Consider the following 15,174-nt stretch of genomic DNA (forward strand, 5'->3'; position numbering starts at 1 on the left):
ACGCGCAGGCACGTACGTTTTCGATCAGGTTTTTCAATTATTCAGTTTTGCTTTCATAATCACGCCTTACTATTCCATTGCGGAATATTTCCTTCTTTGTTTCGTTTATCATCTTGAGAAGATAAGTATATAGCATTTTATAGTCTGAAAATGTGAAATATTTCAAAAAGTAGATAGTTAACAAAAACAACATTATTGTTAACTATATATTTGTTTTATATATGCATTTCAATATAGACGTTGTTAGTCGTTTAAATGCAACGGGAGAGATAGGTATTGCTTTCCTAGCCTCATCACAATAATAAACACAGTCAACACTGTCTTGGGTAGAACAACATGCAGCTATATTGGACGCCGGTTATAGGCAAAGGCGAAACGTTCACAATCACTACGGTGGGGTGATGATCCTAACCTGACAACTCTCTCTGAATGCCTTCTCCCTTCCTGCTTCGCCTTCTTATTGCTACCCCACACACACGCAATCACAAATGCCACTCCCCCGACCACTAAAATTCTTAAACTCTACTCTTATCACTCTCTTCCCACCATGCAATCATCTCCTGAAAAAACCCAGGTCACAGGTCATGATTAAGGTTTGAAATCAGGGACACAGGGTCAGGAGGCAGAAGGGAGGGTTTTGCAGCTTCCCCATCCTCCTATCTCCGGTTGAATTGGGGAGGATATCGCCGTGATATCGGACACGCACTTTCCCATTGTGCACACATGCGCGCCGGTCTGTATGTGTGTGTGTGCGCGCGTGCGTGCGTGCGTGCGTGCATGTCAGTCCCTGCCTAACCCTACACTACGATATAAACATGAGCTCATTAGTTAGAACAGAGAGAGAGAAGATGTAAAGATGTATCATGTAGTGTAAGCACACGGGTTTGGCGTGCACAGCAAGAGGTTGTTTCCCTTCGATCAGTTGCAAATCTTTGCTTCACGGGCCATACACATGCTTCTGTGTTTGCTTCGATAATTTGGTGTTTATTTGTTAGAAGCCTCAACTCTATAAAGTTTGAAGTTATCACATTTCTCAACACATTAAACAATCAGTCATCATACAAAGCAAGTGACATTCCGATGTTACAAATAAAAGAAACAAATAAATCACCAAATCACGGTTTTAAATTATAAGCGCGGCTGCTGCTATAAAATCATAAGCACTATATATATATAATTCCTTCCACTTTCACCCTTCTTTCTTCGTATACACATTTATGCAAAGATACATATCATACATACGATGTATATGAATATTCACACGCACAGTAATGCACACACTGCTATATATATATACATATGTACATGTAAGAAAGTGTGACTGTTTATATTCCTTTAAACAGCTGTTATAGTTTACACAGTGGCCGCTTTATTTTTCCACTACAGAGAATAAATCCATCCGTTTTCCACACTCATCACTATAGACTGCATGTTTGTGAGTGAAACAGATTTTCGTTTCTTTCGTATTATCTTTTCTGAAGGCCCTTCCTCCTTTTAAAAATGTAATCACATCATTTAAATGCCCTTTCACGAAAACAAGCTGAAATTAAGTCAACATACATCAGCACAACGTCAGTAACAATTAAACTTTCAGTTGTAGTTGTTGTTGTGACCATATGTTCTTTGTCAGATAGCTAGCAAGTAAAAGTACTTTCTTGTATGACCGAATATCATTACAGGGAAGGTTTCTATTTACAACCCATTCTTTCTGGATGACAGTGAAGCTAGAAACTATAGCTGATTATTTACAAGACTTTGTGAACAAGACTTAGCATGTTCAAAACTAGACATAATTAAACTCAGTGCAAAGGTGACAAATAATGAATGGAATCTTGAATAAAGCGGATATAGTGACTGCTGTGCAAGCTGCAACAGTCCACTGATTTTGTATCACGTTAGGGAGAACCGATGACTTCAAATTTATGGACAGCTGATTCTGAAAACATACATGGGTTAGTTGCTAACTGGGATACAAATAATTTAATTGTTATTTACAAATAAAATAAATCATTCTTAAGCCATGCCTCTCTCTTTCTCTGCCACGTCACACGCACTACAACCCCTCCCCCTACTCCCACTCACCCACCCTACACACAAGTAAGCTTTAATAAGCAAAAATTCAAAAAAATACATTTTTTTCTGTAAGTTAATGCAGGTAAATGCTGTGCACGACAGTGTTTATAGTTTGTGTATCTTGCCTGTACACGTTAAACAGGTCTTAAAATGTGGTTTAGTTATCGTCATGACGACTCCTTACCACGGTGCACTTGAGAGTACCACTTCAGGTCCAGAAATGTTTAAAACATCAACACTGCTCCCATGGTCACTATAAGAACGAGGCTAGGTATCATCCACTGACGTGGTGCCCCGTTAGCACTGACCGGGGCATCGACTTTAGAGAGCACTCGAGTGCACTCTAGGATTGCCGCACACTTCCAGCGACTGCACCCGTAAACTTTGACCTTCTGAGATCAAAGTGACCTCGGCGTTTTTGATCGACTCCCGGCTTGCAGGGTCACTTTGGACAGGTCAGATCTGGGGGACCAGGGGTTGGCCAGGTGGAAAGCATGACGGTCACCTAGCAAAACATGCAAGTCCAGCGTCTCCCTGTCATGCTGATCGGCTGCAAAAGCAAACCAGATGACTCCTCCCTCGTCCCAATCCAGCTGCCTGGCCAGGGAATCCACCGCTTCGTTCGCCAACTGATGAATACGGAGCTGGGTGTTGGTTACCCCTTTCCATGCCAGATGTATCGGTTCCGGAGCTAGTGAGCGGTGGAGAACACGTGCTATGTTCTCTTCCGTCTGCCGCTTGCGTCTGGTCTGTAGCGATTTTCTTTTCTCGGAGGTGGAGGCCTCGAGGTCCGAGAACAACTCTCGCGTCTTGAGCAACACGTCGGCATGTAGGATTCGAACCCTCAGGTGCTGCATGTCAGAAGTCAGGGTCGAGATTGCCGTACAGCTTGATGCCACCTGCAGAATAATAATAACAATAATAACAATAATAACAATCATCATCATTATCATCGTCGACAATTTTCCAGAGGATTCGACTTAAAACTACTTAAAAGATTTACGAAATTGTCTGCAAATGAAGCGTGCTCATCTGTCTTATAAATCTGCGTTGAAGACAGACGAAATCAAAACAACAATATAAGGAAACACACACAAATCATAAGTGTTTCATATTTTTATATAGCGAACAATGTTTTATGTTGTTGTTGTTGTTGTTGTTGTTGTTGTTGTTGTTGTTGTTGTTGTTGTGGTGGTGTCATACGTGTTCAGCATTACGTTAAGCACTTGTAAAATAATCAGTCAGTATATACTGTATCCATCGATATATCAAAGCCTATACCTTCATAAGTCCGAAAATGCTTTCCACGAAATGCGACCTGAAGGCATCCCTGATTGTCCAGAAAACTGTCCAGACGTCTGCTGGCTGCAGTTCACAGACAGAAGGATAGTCTAAGTATGGATTCAAGTAGCACAAAGCTTGTGTCTTGCAGGCACGTGACTTGACGTCCTCGCACGTCAGATTCCTGAAAGGTTGAAGCATTGGGACAAGTTCTGCCTGAGAAAAACACACACACAAGCAAATCAGATGCGAACAGTTCTTGCGGTATAATGGACACCAATATGATGTTAAAGATTATTTCGAAAATAAAAATATTTCAGAAAACAAGATTGAAAACAAGTCAGCAACAGCTGAGTTCTGCCTAAATTACATTTTTAAAAATTTTTGTTTGTCTTCTTTCTTTCTTTTGCGATCAACCTTCTCATTTCTTTCCCATTAGTGTATATCTTGTTACCAAAGGAGTGCCACAGGTTTTTCGATCAGCAAATTGTTGTTTCCTGTATGATCTGTTCTGTAACTATAGTCAACTTAGTGCCACAGTACTGTTGACGCCAGTGGTACAGTCACGTTTTCGCTGTGAGGCTGTCATAATCGTGACATACACTTCTCGTGATCTGTTCCTGTTACATCCTCGAAAGGTGACGTATTGTTCTCTTGACGAGGATACGGAAACATGTCTAAGAGTGACATTTCTTTTGTGATGCAGCGATTTTCATTAAATCCTCCAGATGAGAGCGCAGTTGTTGTTGTTGTTGTTGTTGTTGTTGTTGTTGTTGTTGTTTTTAAAAAGGACAGCCGACTTATTAACGTATTTGTGTATTCCCTTATATCAGCGGTTCTCAACCTTTTACTTGTGGCGACCCCCCTGACGAACACCGGTACGTCCGCGACCCCCTTAGGTCGGTGGAGGAGGGGGGAGCCTTAGCTAACCTCGAACGCCGCGTCGAGGAAATCAATGCAATTCAACAACTGAAGAACAAAGTTCGTATCTGCAAGAAGTACAACTGTTAATGAAATTTTACTAAAGCAAATTCTGCGGTGCTAATAAATATTATTTTATTGGACACTCACTTTGATTAATGAGAAGGTTGAGCCTGCTTGCTGTTTCATAGAGAAGCGAACCTGTGTGCGATGTTCGTACCCACTGCTATTCGCAGCTCAGCCTCTGCGTCCACACGATTTCTGTATTGAGACTTCAGTGCTGCCAATGCTGAAAATTAAGGTGACCAGACGTCCCGCTTTAGGCGGGACAGTCCCGCTTTTGACCTCGTGTCCCGCCTGCTCATCGGGCGGGACCCAAGTAGCATTAGAAAACAGGACCCACATGGACCCACGCTGACCCTATATAGCAGAATCTAGGGGGCATATGGTAAACCTATATAGGTCCCAACGTAGAAAGCGCAAACGGGTTAACCATGGGTCTTATATGGATTTTCCATATAGGCAATATGGGCAAATCCCAGATAAATCCCAGATGTCTTTTTCAGCTGCTATTGGTAATTTTAGGTATTTCGGTGTATTCTGATTTGCAAAAATAATCAAATACATCAACATAACCCTATAAATGCAAAATAAATGGATTAATAATGAGTGTCTTGCAATGATTGCATAAGAAACAGCAAAAACGTTCATACAAAAATGCAAAAATGTTACCAAAAACAAACATAATTTTTTGTTTACTGATGTTTATTTAATTGTTAATTAAAAAAAATGATTATTTACACAAATTCGTAAAGCATTGACCTGTACAGGTTTATGTCAGAGTTTTCCAGACAAATATCAGTTGAAATTTTTACAGCTTTACTTCTCCTGTAATTCACCCTCAACCCCAGAATTATTTACAGGCTTTAAAAATCTTTCCTTTCTCCCATTTTCACGATCTCTCGCCCCAGTCAGCCATCTCGAAATCTGAATTTGCAGTTCCACTTCCGTAGCATCAGGATAACTTTTTCTTGCAGCATCTAAAAATAGAACAAATATAAGAATATGAAGTCTGCATAAAAATAATCATTTAATTGTAGGTCGCTGAAATTAAAAATCCAGAATATACGGTGAAATAAAGAAAGGTACAAGCAAATTATAAAGATATGTAAAGTGGCATAAAAATTTTAAAGCGTTATAAACAGAAACAAGTGGAGCTGCATTTGAATTTCAGTTAGAATTTCTATAGGCAGGAGAACTCTATCCATAAACTGTCATCATAATCCCTTTCTACACAGTATTAACCAGCTGATTAAAAGGACCAGACATTGCATAAACATGTGTACATATTTTAAAATTTGCAATGTAATTTGACCACACTGAAATATTTTTTCTCAATGACTAATGAAAACACAAAGTCAAATATTTAAATCCTTACCCTAAACTGTTCTTAAAATAAAGGGGTGGTTCTTCAGTCCCTTCTTTCCCTTCAGGCCATTATAGTTGTAACACCGGGCTAATTCTGTTGAAAATAGCACAGACAGTATACTCCTGACTACGAGCTTTAAGCTAAAGCCTCCCCTCATCGCCAAATAGCATTCCTGGAAACAGACAAAAATAAACAAACATCCTTTTTTATAATAAAACTTGCTGTGGTCAGTATCATGATACATGTTATGAGAACTATTATTATAAGACCAAAATATGGATGAAAACCATTAAGGAAGTTTCATATTTTTCTTCGTAACCAAGCTAAAGTGGTTACAGAAAATTTATTATCAGCTGTAATTCATGCCACCATAACAATGCTTTTGTTATTTTTTAGTACTGCAGACATTATACAATATAATGCTATGAAAACCTTTAAAGGGAATAGCACACAGACACTTGACTCCTAACAAATCAGAATAGAGTACATACCAAGCGTGCACGTTTTCCTGGATCTGTCTTTAAATCCAACTTGAGACATTCTACATCCTCTGAAGATTTTAAGGGAAACTGTAACCCTTGTGTCAGATGTCAGCTCCTTTTCTTGGGTTTGGCACTCCATCTGCGCAAGCCTATTTTTCACGTCTTTCACGTCAGTTTTCATCTCTTCCAGAAGAGACAGTATATGCTGTACAGCTTTCTGTAGTTTATCTTGTTTACCTGGAACCAACAAATGCAATAGCAGAAAACATGTAAAATAGTGATCCTTATTTATTTCAATTTTCTTCACTATGGCAAAAGAAGCCTGGGATTTTGCACTTCTAGTTATATTTCACAAAAACGCTGTTCAAACTCTTGGCCGAGGGTAAGAACAAACAAAATGTTAAAATGATTATGAACAAAATGACTTCAAATTACCTTCCAAGGGGTTGGGGGTCCCTGTGCTGGCAGGATGAACACCAGACAAGGGGCGCTGGAGGCGTGAAGGCAAAGGTGCTAATTAGATGTCACAAATCAAGACCAAAAGCACAGCATAAATTTCACTTTAATATAATCACGTACTTTAGTTCCTTTCACTCTTATAGGGCAAAATCACAACCAAAGTTACACTGTTTGTGCCGTAATGACATGTTATAGTGTTCAAACAGTTCATAAATTTTCTTCCGCACAAGAATTAATTATGAATATTAGGAATCAAAAAATAAATTGCACTTACTTAATGACTTGTGCAGGAGAACTGGAAGCATAGAACATGAGGAATCTGGCTTTATAGCTCTAATTAATGAAGCTTGCATCTGGTTCAACAGATTGTGATGGCCAGTTGCACATCCTGTGACCACTTTCATCTTTAAATGCCAGCAGCCAGCTATCTAGAATAACAGTAAAATAAATTATTGACCATCATACAGTCATTACCATTTGTTGTAGAGAAAATGCCATTAAAGTTAATTTGTCTGAATCGATACTTTTAACGCTACTTGGGATACCAGTAAACAGAAGGAACTGTCGAAATTCTGTTGCTTTCGAATGGTAAAGTTCGTGACCTACACTTTCGTAATCGCAATTTATTTGAGGAAATTCTGACAGCTCCGAATTCTCTGCATCGCTAACGGCTAAAGAATTATCAAATTGCAAGCTTTCAGAACTGCTGGGCCTGATTTCTACTTCTCTCTGGAAAACTTGTGCATTTATTGCGTTAATGTGTACTCTAATCTTTCTTTTCTTAGCGTAATATTCTGCACTGAACTTGGAACTAAAATCTCAATAACTATGCTAATTTAGAGTATATAAATTATACATACTGTTATTGAAGAGTCCAACACATGTATCAGTATTGGAATTGACGGCTGAAGAAGCTTAATTATAATTCCTGTTGCGAAAAGTGTAGAAACAAAACTTTGCAAATGGCGCGCACTTCCGATCACGTAGTACACAATTGGCTAAAAGTCACGTGCCATTATTAAAGGGTTATGGCCCTTGGTTGGTAAGAGTACTCTCCCCTGTCAATATAGGTAACCTATATAGGGCCTAGATAACGTTGACAGTACGATGCGCATAGGGGACGCCCAATGTCCCGCTTTCTGGCTTTGTGGCAAGTCCATCGAATGTCCCGCTTGTTTTTAAAAATCACTTTTTTTCAGCTTTTTTTGACGGTGACGACACCATCATCGGCACGTGTCCCGCTTTCGCCCCCGAAACGTCTGGTCACCTTATGAAAATCCTTGCTCACACATATACGAAGTTTAAAATGGCAGAAGAATTTTCATTGCTTTCTCAGAAAGGAGAGGATATTCACCGTTGACGCTAATCCAGAATTTTGGCACTGGTGTTGTTTGGAAGACCATTTTCAGGGATTGGTCACTCGAAAGGTCGATGAGCTGCTCTTCTTCTTCCGTGGACAACCCGCTTGTGCTAGGATCAGCCAGAAATGGATTATGAATCCAATCTTATTGAGTCACATCAGTTTCAGTGAAGTAATGCTGAAACCTTTCTTGAAGTCCGTTTAGATGGGCAATAATTACATTCTTCACCTGATCAAGATTCAAGTTGTCAGCCTTGCACTTACACAAGCACGGGAACATATCAAAAATATTTTCTTGGCGTATCTTTTGCGTCCACAACGAAATTTTTCGGACGAAAGCATTCATCTTGTCAGTTGTTTGTAATATGTTGGTGTCTTTCCCTTGCAGAGAAGTATTCACAACGTTCAGCTTCTCAAATATGTCCGATAAATATGCCAATAGCAGCAGTCATCGGTCGTTCTTAAGCCCCCACCCCGCACTGTGTGGTCATGGCCTTCTGTCAGGGAACTAGAGTACTAGGACTGAGCATGTGCGAGGGCGAAAGGGTGTGAATGATGGACGTTTCCTGAATGCGTGATTTTTAGATGTTTAAAAAAAAAAGAGAGAGAGGTGTGACTGGAGAGGGAGAGGGGAGTCAGCGATGAGAGACTGGGGGAGAGAGAGGGCAAAAGACGAGAGGAGGGAGATTGGAGGCTTAATTGTTGAGAGGGGGATTGTGTTTTGAGTTTTGGAAGTGAGAAGTCACTGCATGCCGAGACAGTGTACTTGAATAGGGAGAAGAGATTTGGAGTTTGATCGCCCTCACCACTCAGTTACACAATCTAAGCTAATTTCACTAATACCGGTATAAGGAACTTTTAAAAAATGACCACCTTCGCGACCCCCTTGTAGGCACGTCGCGACCCCCCAGGGGGTCGCGCCCCACAGGTTGAGAACCACTGCCTTATATGTTCTACTGGCTTTTTTGAGAATTTTCTGGTAATGCTCTAAGGACATCTGCTGGATCCTGTTTGCTCAGCGCACGATTCTGTTATGACGCGTTCATGGATAGATAGATATAGATAGATCATGATGCTTGATAAGCCTTGCAATCAGTTCATTGTTTGGCCATAACATATTGTAGGTATTCTTGTTATGTATACATATATGGAGGAGGATAAAAGATAAAGGAACTGACTTGATGTGTCAGAAATGAAGAATGAGAGATAAAACAGTCATGCGCCGCAAAACGACATTTCGGTTAACGACGCTGTTAGGTCATCTTGCGTTTATTAGAGAGAGAACACCCACCCACCCACACACACACCCATATCTCGCCACTGTATTGTACAAACACACGTGTGCAAACGCATGTCCACACACAGAGCCACCGTGTGTTGTACAAACACAACTGTAAACAGTCATTCACGTGGCACGGGGATGTCGTTCCTGTTCCTCAGCTTTTCTCTGAACTTTTTCCCAACATGCACTTTGTGAAGGCGAATAGAAGGATGAGAGCAGTGGAGGAAATGAGTAAAAGATATTTAGAGTGAAAATACTTTTCACTCCTTAAGGAGTTGTATACATATAGATATCAAAACACTTATTAACCATAGGATGATAATACTAATAGAAGGTGATTAAAGAAAGAAATGAGGCCTAAAATGAATTATTTTCAAGGCTTAGCTTGTTATGCTGAAGCTTTTACCAACATTGCTACCTCCCTAGCAGCATGTAATGTAAAAACACATGTGTCTCATACAAATTAAAATATATGGGTTCCCATTTAATTCATGATTTGACTCATGCTTTCAAAATTCTGAGTTGAGAGGCTCGTATTGGCAAACACAACACTGAGGCGGTGCACGTAATTCACACAATGCGATTTTGCTACTATGCAATGACTCATTGTCATTAGAATAAGGCTATGTTTTGTCATAGTCTGCTAACATCGGCAGGTCAAGTTACTTAATTTAGTTGCCACCGATAAGACATTGTCGGCATGCATGGAAAATTCATGTGCATCCTAACTGTAGTCGGACTATTTGCATCAGTTGTGCGCCGTTCTTATCAACTTCATGTCTATTGGAGACCAGCGCACCTCCTGCTACTGTCACAGGTATAAAGAAAATTGGACAGGTCTTCTGTTACCAAGGTTTTCACTTCGATGACCAGTTCACGACCGGAACGAACCCCGAATGGCCTGCACTAGACTACAAAAAAAGGAATGAACTCTCGTGACTCTCTTTAATACAGCACGAAGACACACATGTCTACACAATTCAATGAAGTTAAGATGGAGACAGTTTCAACCGACTGTTTCAAGTGTTAAAACAGCAAATAATGTAATTTATTTACGACCCACACCTACCACTTGCCATAGCTGTCTTTATATGGTTGCAGAATTTTCAGACAAACAAATTGCAGGGCCAAGAAAATTTTGTTGTTGAGGTTACTGGACTTCGAAGACTGTTACATGGCAGACTCACGCTCCATCATTGCTGTAATAATAACAACTTACCTGAAGGCACGCATTCGTGGCGTTAAGCCACCTTTGACCTGACTCTGTCAGCAGGTGTTTTTTCGTCTTGTAAATCGTACACAAGTGCTCCGAGTAGGCCATGGCGTAGTTGTCCCGACCCCCGGCACAGCTAAACTCCATCTCCAGGCAGTCCCTGTACCAGCTGCAGTCTGCTCCCGAGGGGCTGGGGCCAGAGAAAGATGCATTTAAGATGATTGATAGAGACTCACTGACTATAAAAAAAGGTCAAATTTACATGCATTCCTGCTAGCAATACACTCATGTCTATTAAACCCACTTTTTGTTTAATTTTCTCTCTTCCCGTTCTTCGCCGTCTTCTCGGCTCTTTCTTTATTTTACTTTTTCTCTTATCCATCCATCCATTCTTTCATTATTTCTTTCTTTCCTTTTCCTTCCTTCTTTCTTCCCTTTGTTATCACCTTCTTCAATACAGTTTCAACGTGCGCATGGTAATTTATTCGCGTGAGCATGTATGTGCATCGCAGACGAGAGTAATTTGCTTAGACGGTAATTGGTGGTACAGCAGCGAAACCGAGCGTCTGATCATGTAGAATAACATTTTACTTGAAACAAAAGTAAGGGACAAAAGAAATTACAGAACATGAGAAATAAAATAACATAGCAGGAGCAAAATCATCCAATTGATAACTAAAGCCAAGAAAATGTTTACTAATCCATCAAGATATCTAGGTACACCCAGAGGTTTAGTTTTGTTAGTGGTGGGTGAGAAAAAAAGTTGGAGAAGTCGATTACCATACTCTTGAGCACGGCTTGGTTTGTAGGTGTTATTACATCTTATTACTACGGATGAGTTAGAACAAGACTGAAGGCTTTCTGACACCTCGACAGGTGCACTGCCTCACCTGTAGCACTTAGAAGGAAGCGAACTAGTCGGCCTAGGAGGCAGGGGCGACGTGCAGCTACAGTCAGAGCTCACCGGCCCACTTTCTTTATCATGCATCTCCAGCATGCACTGGTAGTAACAGTAAGCCGAGCCATCGTCCAGGCAGGCATGATCTCCTGAAACGTAAACAAACAATTGTTATAATGCCCCGGTAAAGCACAGCATGAACCCTATTCATCTCTGCAATCCAGGAGGCGCAGGATTCAAAGCAAGTGCCATATACACATTAAATATTCGCTAGTAAAGCTGAACTTCTCCCACGATGTTTTGTCAAATCGGCAATGAAAGGCAAGTCAGTTATTCGAGTTTCCAGCTGTGAATCTCGACCTCAATAACACAAGGGCATACAAGGGGCAATGTCATGTACCTACAGCACCCCACATCTCCACCAGGCCACAGTCTACACACCATGTACACGATACACGTACCTACATGTACTGTGTATACAGTAATGTAGAATAGTTGGCCCCTATCGCGGACTGCTACACCAATATTACATATCTGTTGCGTTTTTTTCCCCCCATGGTTAAAATTTCGAGTCGTCAAGTTGGGACTAAGTGGTTGCTGACATACCTATGGTGTAAGGTTTGGCTGAAATGTGAACCTGAAGTGTCTTATCGCTTACCAGCCGGAATGCGACTGATTAAAGTACCTTCCCCCTTGATCTTACCTGATATCTAGAGTTTTTTTTAATTATTAACAAGTAAATGATTTATTTTTCAGGGAGAACACACACACAAAATACAGATTTATCTGTAAAAAAAAAAAAACCACTTCTATTTCTTTTTATTCTACATTGATTGGGGATCTTTAATCATATAAAGTGCTATTTGTTCCTTTTTTTCCCTTTTACTTGTCTCTTACACCATACGAGTAACAATGTACGGAATGCCGCGATTGTTTTTTTCTAATGTAAGATGGGTTTCTAGCACTGACCACTCTACCTTAGGGGCAAATTTTAAAGTAGGTTTTACTGACAAAATAGCCTCAAGGTTTCGCTCCTTACCCCGAGATTTGCGAAGGACATAGCTGTTGGTACGACAGGTGGCGAACTGGCTCTGATTCTCATACTGTGATGCTGAGATGCACACCATGTTGCCAGCCGGCCCGTCGTTAGGACGGCACTGACACTGCACTCCCACCGGCGACAACACCATCAACGCGGCGACCACGACCACAGCGCGGACTGAAGGCGGCGCCGGCATTTTCGCTCGTTTCAGCAGTTGATCGTCCGAAGGGTGCGTTCCTCCAGCGAATATACAAACACTTCACTTGCTCTCAAACTGCATCCCGTTGTCGCTGTCTACAGTGACTGTCCTCTTTGTTGTTGCTTCAACTTCTCCTTGTCGCTTCCTTCGTACGGAAACTTTAACCTTACTGATAGGGCTTTGCGCAATGGAAATACTTCAGCAACATGTACACCACTACCGTGTCATGTAGACTGGTACACGAGAACTCTGAAGCTGGAATATACAAAGCACCACTCTCGTGACTTGGTGAGAGAAGGAAAAAAAAACCTAAACAAACAGAAGTCACGAGCCAAGTCCAAATTCGAAGAGCGAAAGATTTGACACACCCGTCAAAAGCTGACAGTGCAGATCCCCACCTGACCTACTGTTGAGCACAACCAGTGTACAGTTCACTTGTCCCAAACACCCTCGCTAGGTTATGGGTCGCCAATGGCAGCCTGCTCCCTGTCACAAGACCGACAGTTCAAGTCTGTTGATTGTTCAGCGTCACCTGTGAAGTAATTGTCCGTGCAGAGAAAATGTAATGTACAGGAAATATATATTACTTGCACTACCGGTTTGTTAATATGAAACAAAATTTTACTTATTATTAATTACGCAATTAATTAAATTCATTAAAACCTATGGCAGAAATGACATTTTTATTGATGTTGAAACTGTCTCAGTATCCGCGGTTGTTGTTTTTTTTTATCACTTGATATACTTCAATAGTAATATATATATACACACAGCATATGTAAGAGATGTACTTACAGAGAGGAAATTTTATGTCGTTAGTTGTGTAGTAAATCAGGATTTTGTCAGTCGACGAGAGGACTGAGGGCGTGTAGGTCCGTGAGTGAGAGCTTGTCCAATCGGTATGTAAAGGTGCGGCTCAAAGGCCGGACGTGCTGTTATAAATACCGCTGACAGGCGGTGGGCTTATCGCATCCGATGTACAGTCTGAGTGATTAGCCATCGGGGGTCAAAGTGTCTTTCTCGAAAATGTAAAAGAAATGTATATAGACAAGCAAACATCTGACACATTGCATGCACTTAATGTAAGTTCTGTCGACAGTAACTCTGTCGCAATGTGACGAAAAGAGGAGTCACCATGAGTTATTGAGTGCTGTTGTTTAGGATGCTGTGATAAATCAAATTGAGACTGGTCATGGAACGGTGCTGAGTAATGGAGGTGTGTGCAGCCGTCTCTTGACGTCTGGCATAATGCTATTTTTAAAAAAAAAAAAAACTTGTAAAGGTTATTTTTAATTTTTAAATGCATAGAAAGCAAGCACTTAAAAAAAAGGAACTGTAGAAGCTTACACAAAACAAAGAACATTCATAATGCACGTCTTTGGATCTGTTTCTGAGATAAGGAAGACAACAAGGAAACGTAACTTTGCTCCGATGGTCGTCACAGGACAAAACTGCAGCAGTTACGTCCCTTGTCTAATGAGGTGAACATTCCATCGTGAAGTGGTTCGCACTAACCCCGGGTCATATTTTGTTTTGATTCTGTGTCGTTCAGCAGGAACGAGGCTGACATAAAATAATGTTAGGTTTTGGTAGAGTTTTCAACTGTACATATCTGCTGACAAAACTTGTCTTCTAACTCACTGCCAAAGTTAATCGTTTTCTTTGTTTATGAAGTGCTTTGATGCAGATTGCAAATTGTCGAAAATGGTCTTTTTTAAATTGAAAATTTAGTACCTATTGAGAATTATATTGAAGTAAGCATATATGTTCAATGCAAAAATTTTAATTAAAAGTTGGATACAAAATTGTAAATTAAATAATATATTAAATACAAAATGCACATTATATTTTCATCACATCTTTATGCACTTAAATCGCACAAAAACAAACGTGGTTATTGTTTTTTTCCTCTGTGATTAATTTTCTGGCGGATCCTGCAGTGAAATTCGTAGAGAGGCTCCGATCTTGATTAACCTGTTATAATAGTTTCCATAACCGTTGGGGGCAGTTTGTGTGTGTGTCTACTGTCCATACCCTCTCTCTCTCTCATTGTCTTTCCTTCCCCAAAGGGTCGGGTGCATTCAACAGCTGTGTCAACTGGGGAAAGAATTCGCGCTACACGGGTATCGATCCGCTGGTGGGAACGCCTCCAGCCTCAGACGCCGGTGCGCTAACCACCCTGCTATCGCCTCCCGAATCTGTAGTTGACCCTGCGTAAATATTTCTCCTGTACTTAAACCTTTATGAATACTTCACTCAGGCGTTGTGGTGTCACTTCATGCTGTGTGGGACTGCTCATATAACAGGCATGTGACAGGGCGGTCATGGGATCGTCACGATAAAACTTTTGATAGAAGTTACCAAGGAGATCTGTGTGCGAACACACTGGAACAAATTGTTTGCGGAACTTGTCCCAAACGACAAAACATAATGACATCTACAGTGTTTGAAAATTGTAGACAAAGATAACTTTGCTTGTGTTTATAATACCGCAGGCGCACGCTTGTAGTCTGACTCGAAGTGTGCGAAGGCAGG

General features: G+C 40.7%; 1 protein-coding gene and 1 long non-coding RNA gene across 2 annotated transcripts; both read right to left on the reverse strand.

Moving 5' to 3' along the window:
* Positions 1 to 963: 963 nt before the first annotated feature.
* On the reverse strand, positions 964 to 13,601 carry LOC112559789. The gene is made up of 6 exons (XM_025231195.1): positions 13,435 to 13,601; positions 12,438 to 13,171; positions 11,391 to 11,547; positions 10,507 to 10,690; positions 3,355 to 3,570; positions 964 to 2,972 (listed from the first exon to the last, which is right to left on the reverse strand). The coding sequence occupies exons 2-6, from the start codon at positions 12,634 to 12,636 to the stop codon at positions 2,472 to 2,474; spliced, it is 1,257 nt and encodes a 418-aa protein (XP_025086980.1). The 5' UTR covers positions 12,637 to 13,171; positions 13,435 to 13,601; the 3' UTR covers positions 964 to 2,471.
* On the reverse strand, positions 5,023 to 6,873 carry LOC112559790. The gene is made up of 4 exons (XR_003098374.1): positions 6,622 to 6,873; positions 6,196 to 6,423; positions 5,714 to 5,876; positions 5,023 to 5,315 (listed from the first exon to the last, which is right to left on the reverse strand). It is a non-coding gene; the product is annotated as an uncharacterized LOC112559790 (long non-coding RNA).
* Positions 13,602 to 15,174: the final 1,573 nt, after the last annotated feature.

This window comes from Pomacea canaliculata, linkage group LG3 (assembly GCF_003073045.1).
Source record: "Pomacea canaliculata isolate SZHN2017 linkage group LG3, ASM307304v1, whole genome shotgun sequence".
Taxonomy (NCBI): Eukaryota; Metazoa; Mollusca; class Gastropoda; order Architaenioglossa; family Ampullariidae; genus Pomacea; species Pomacea canaliculata.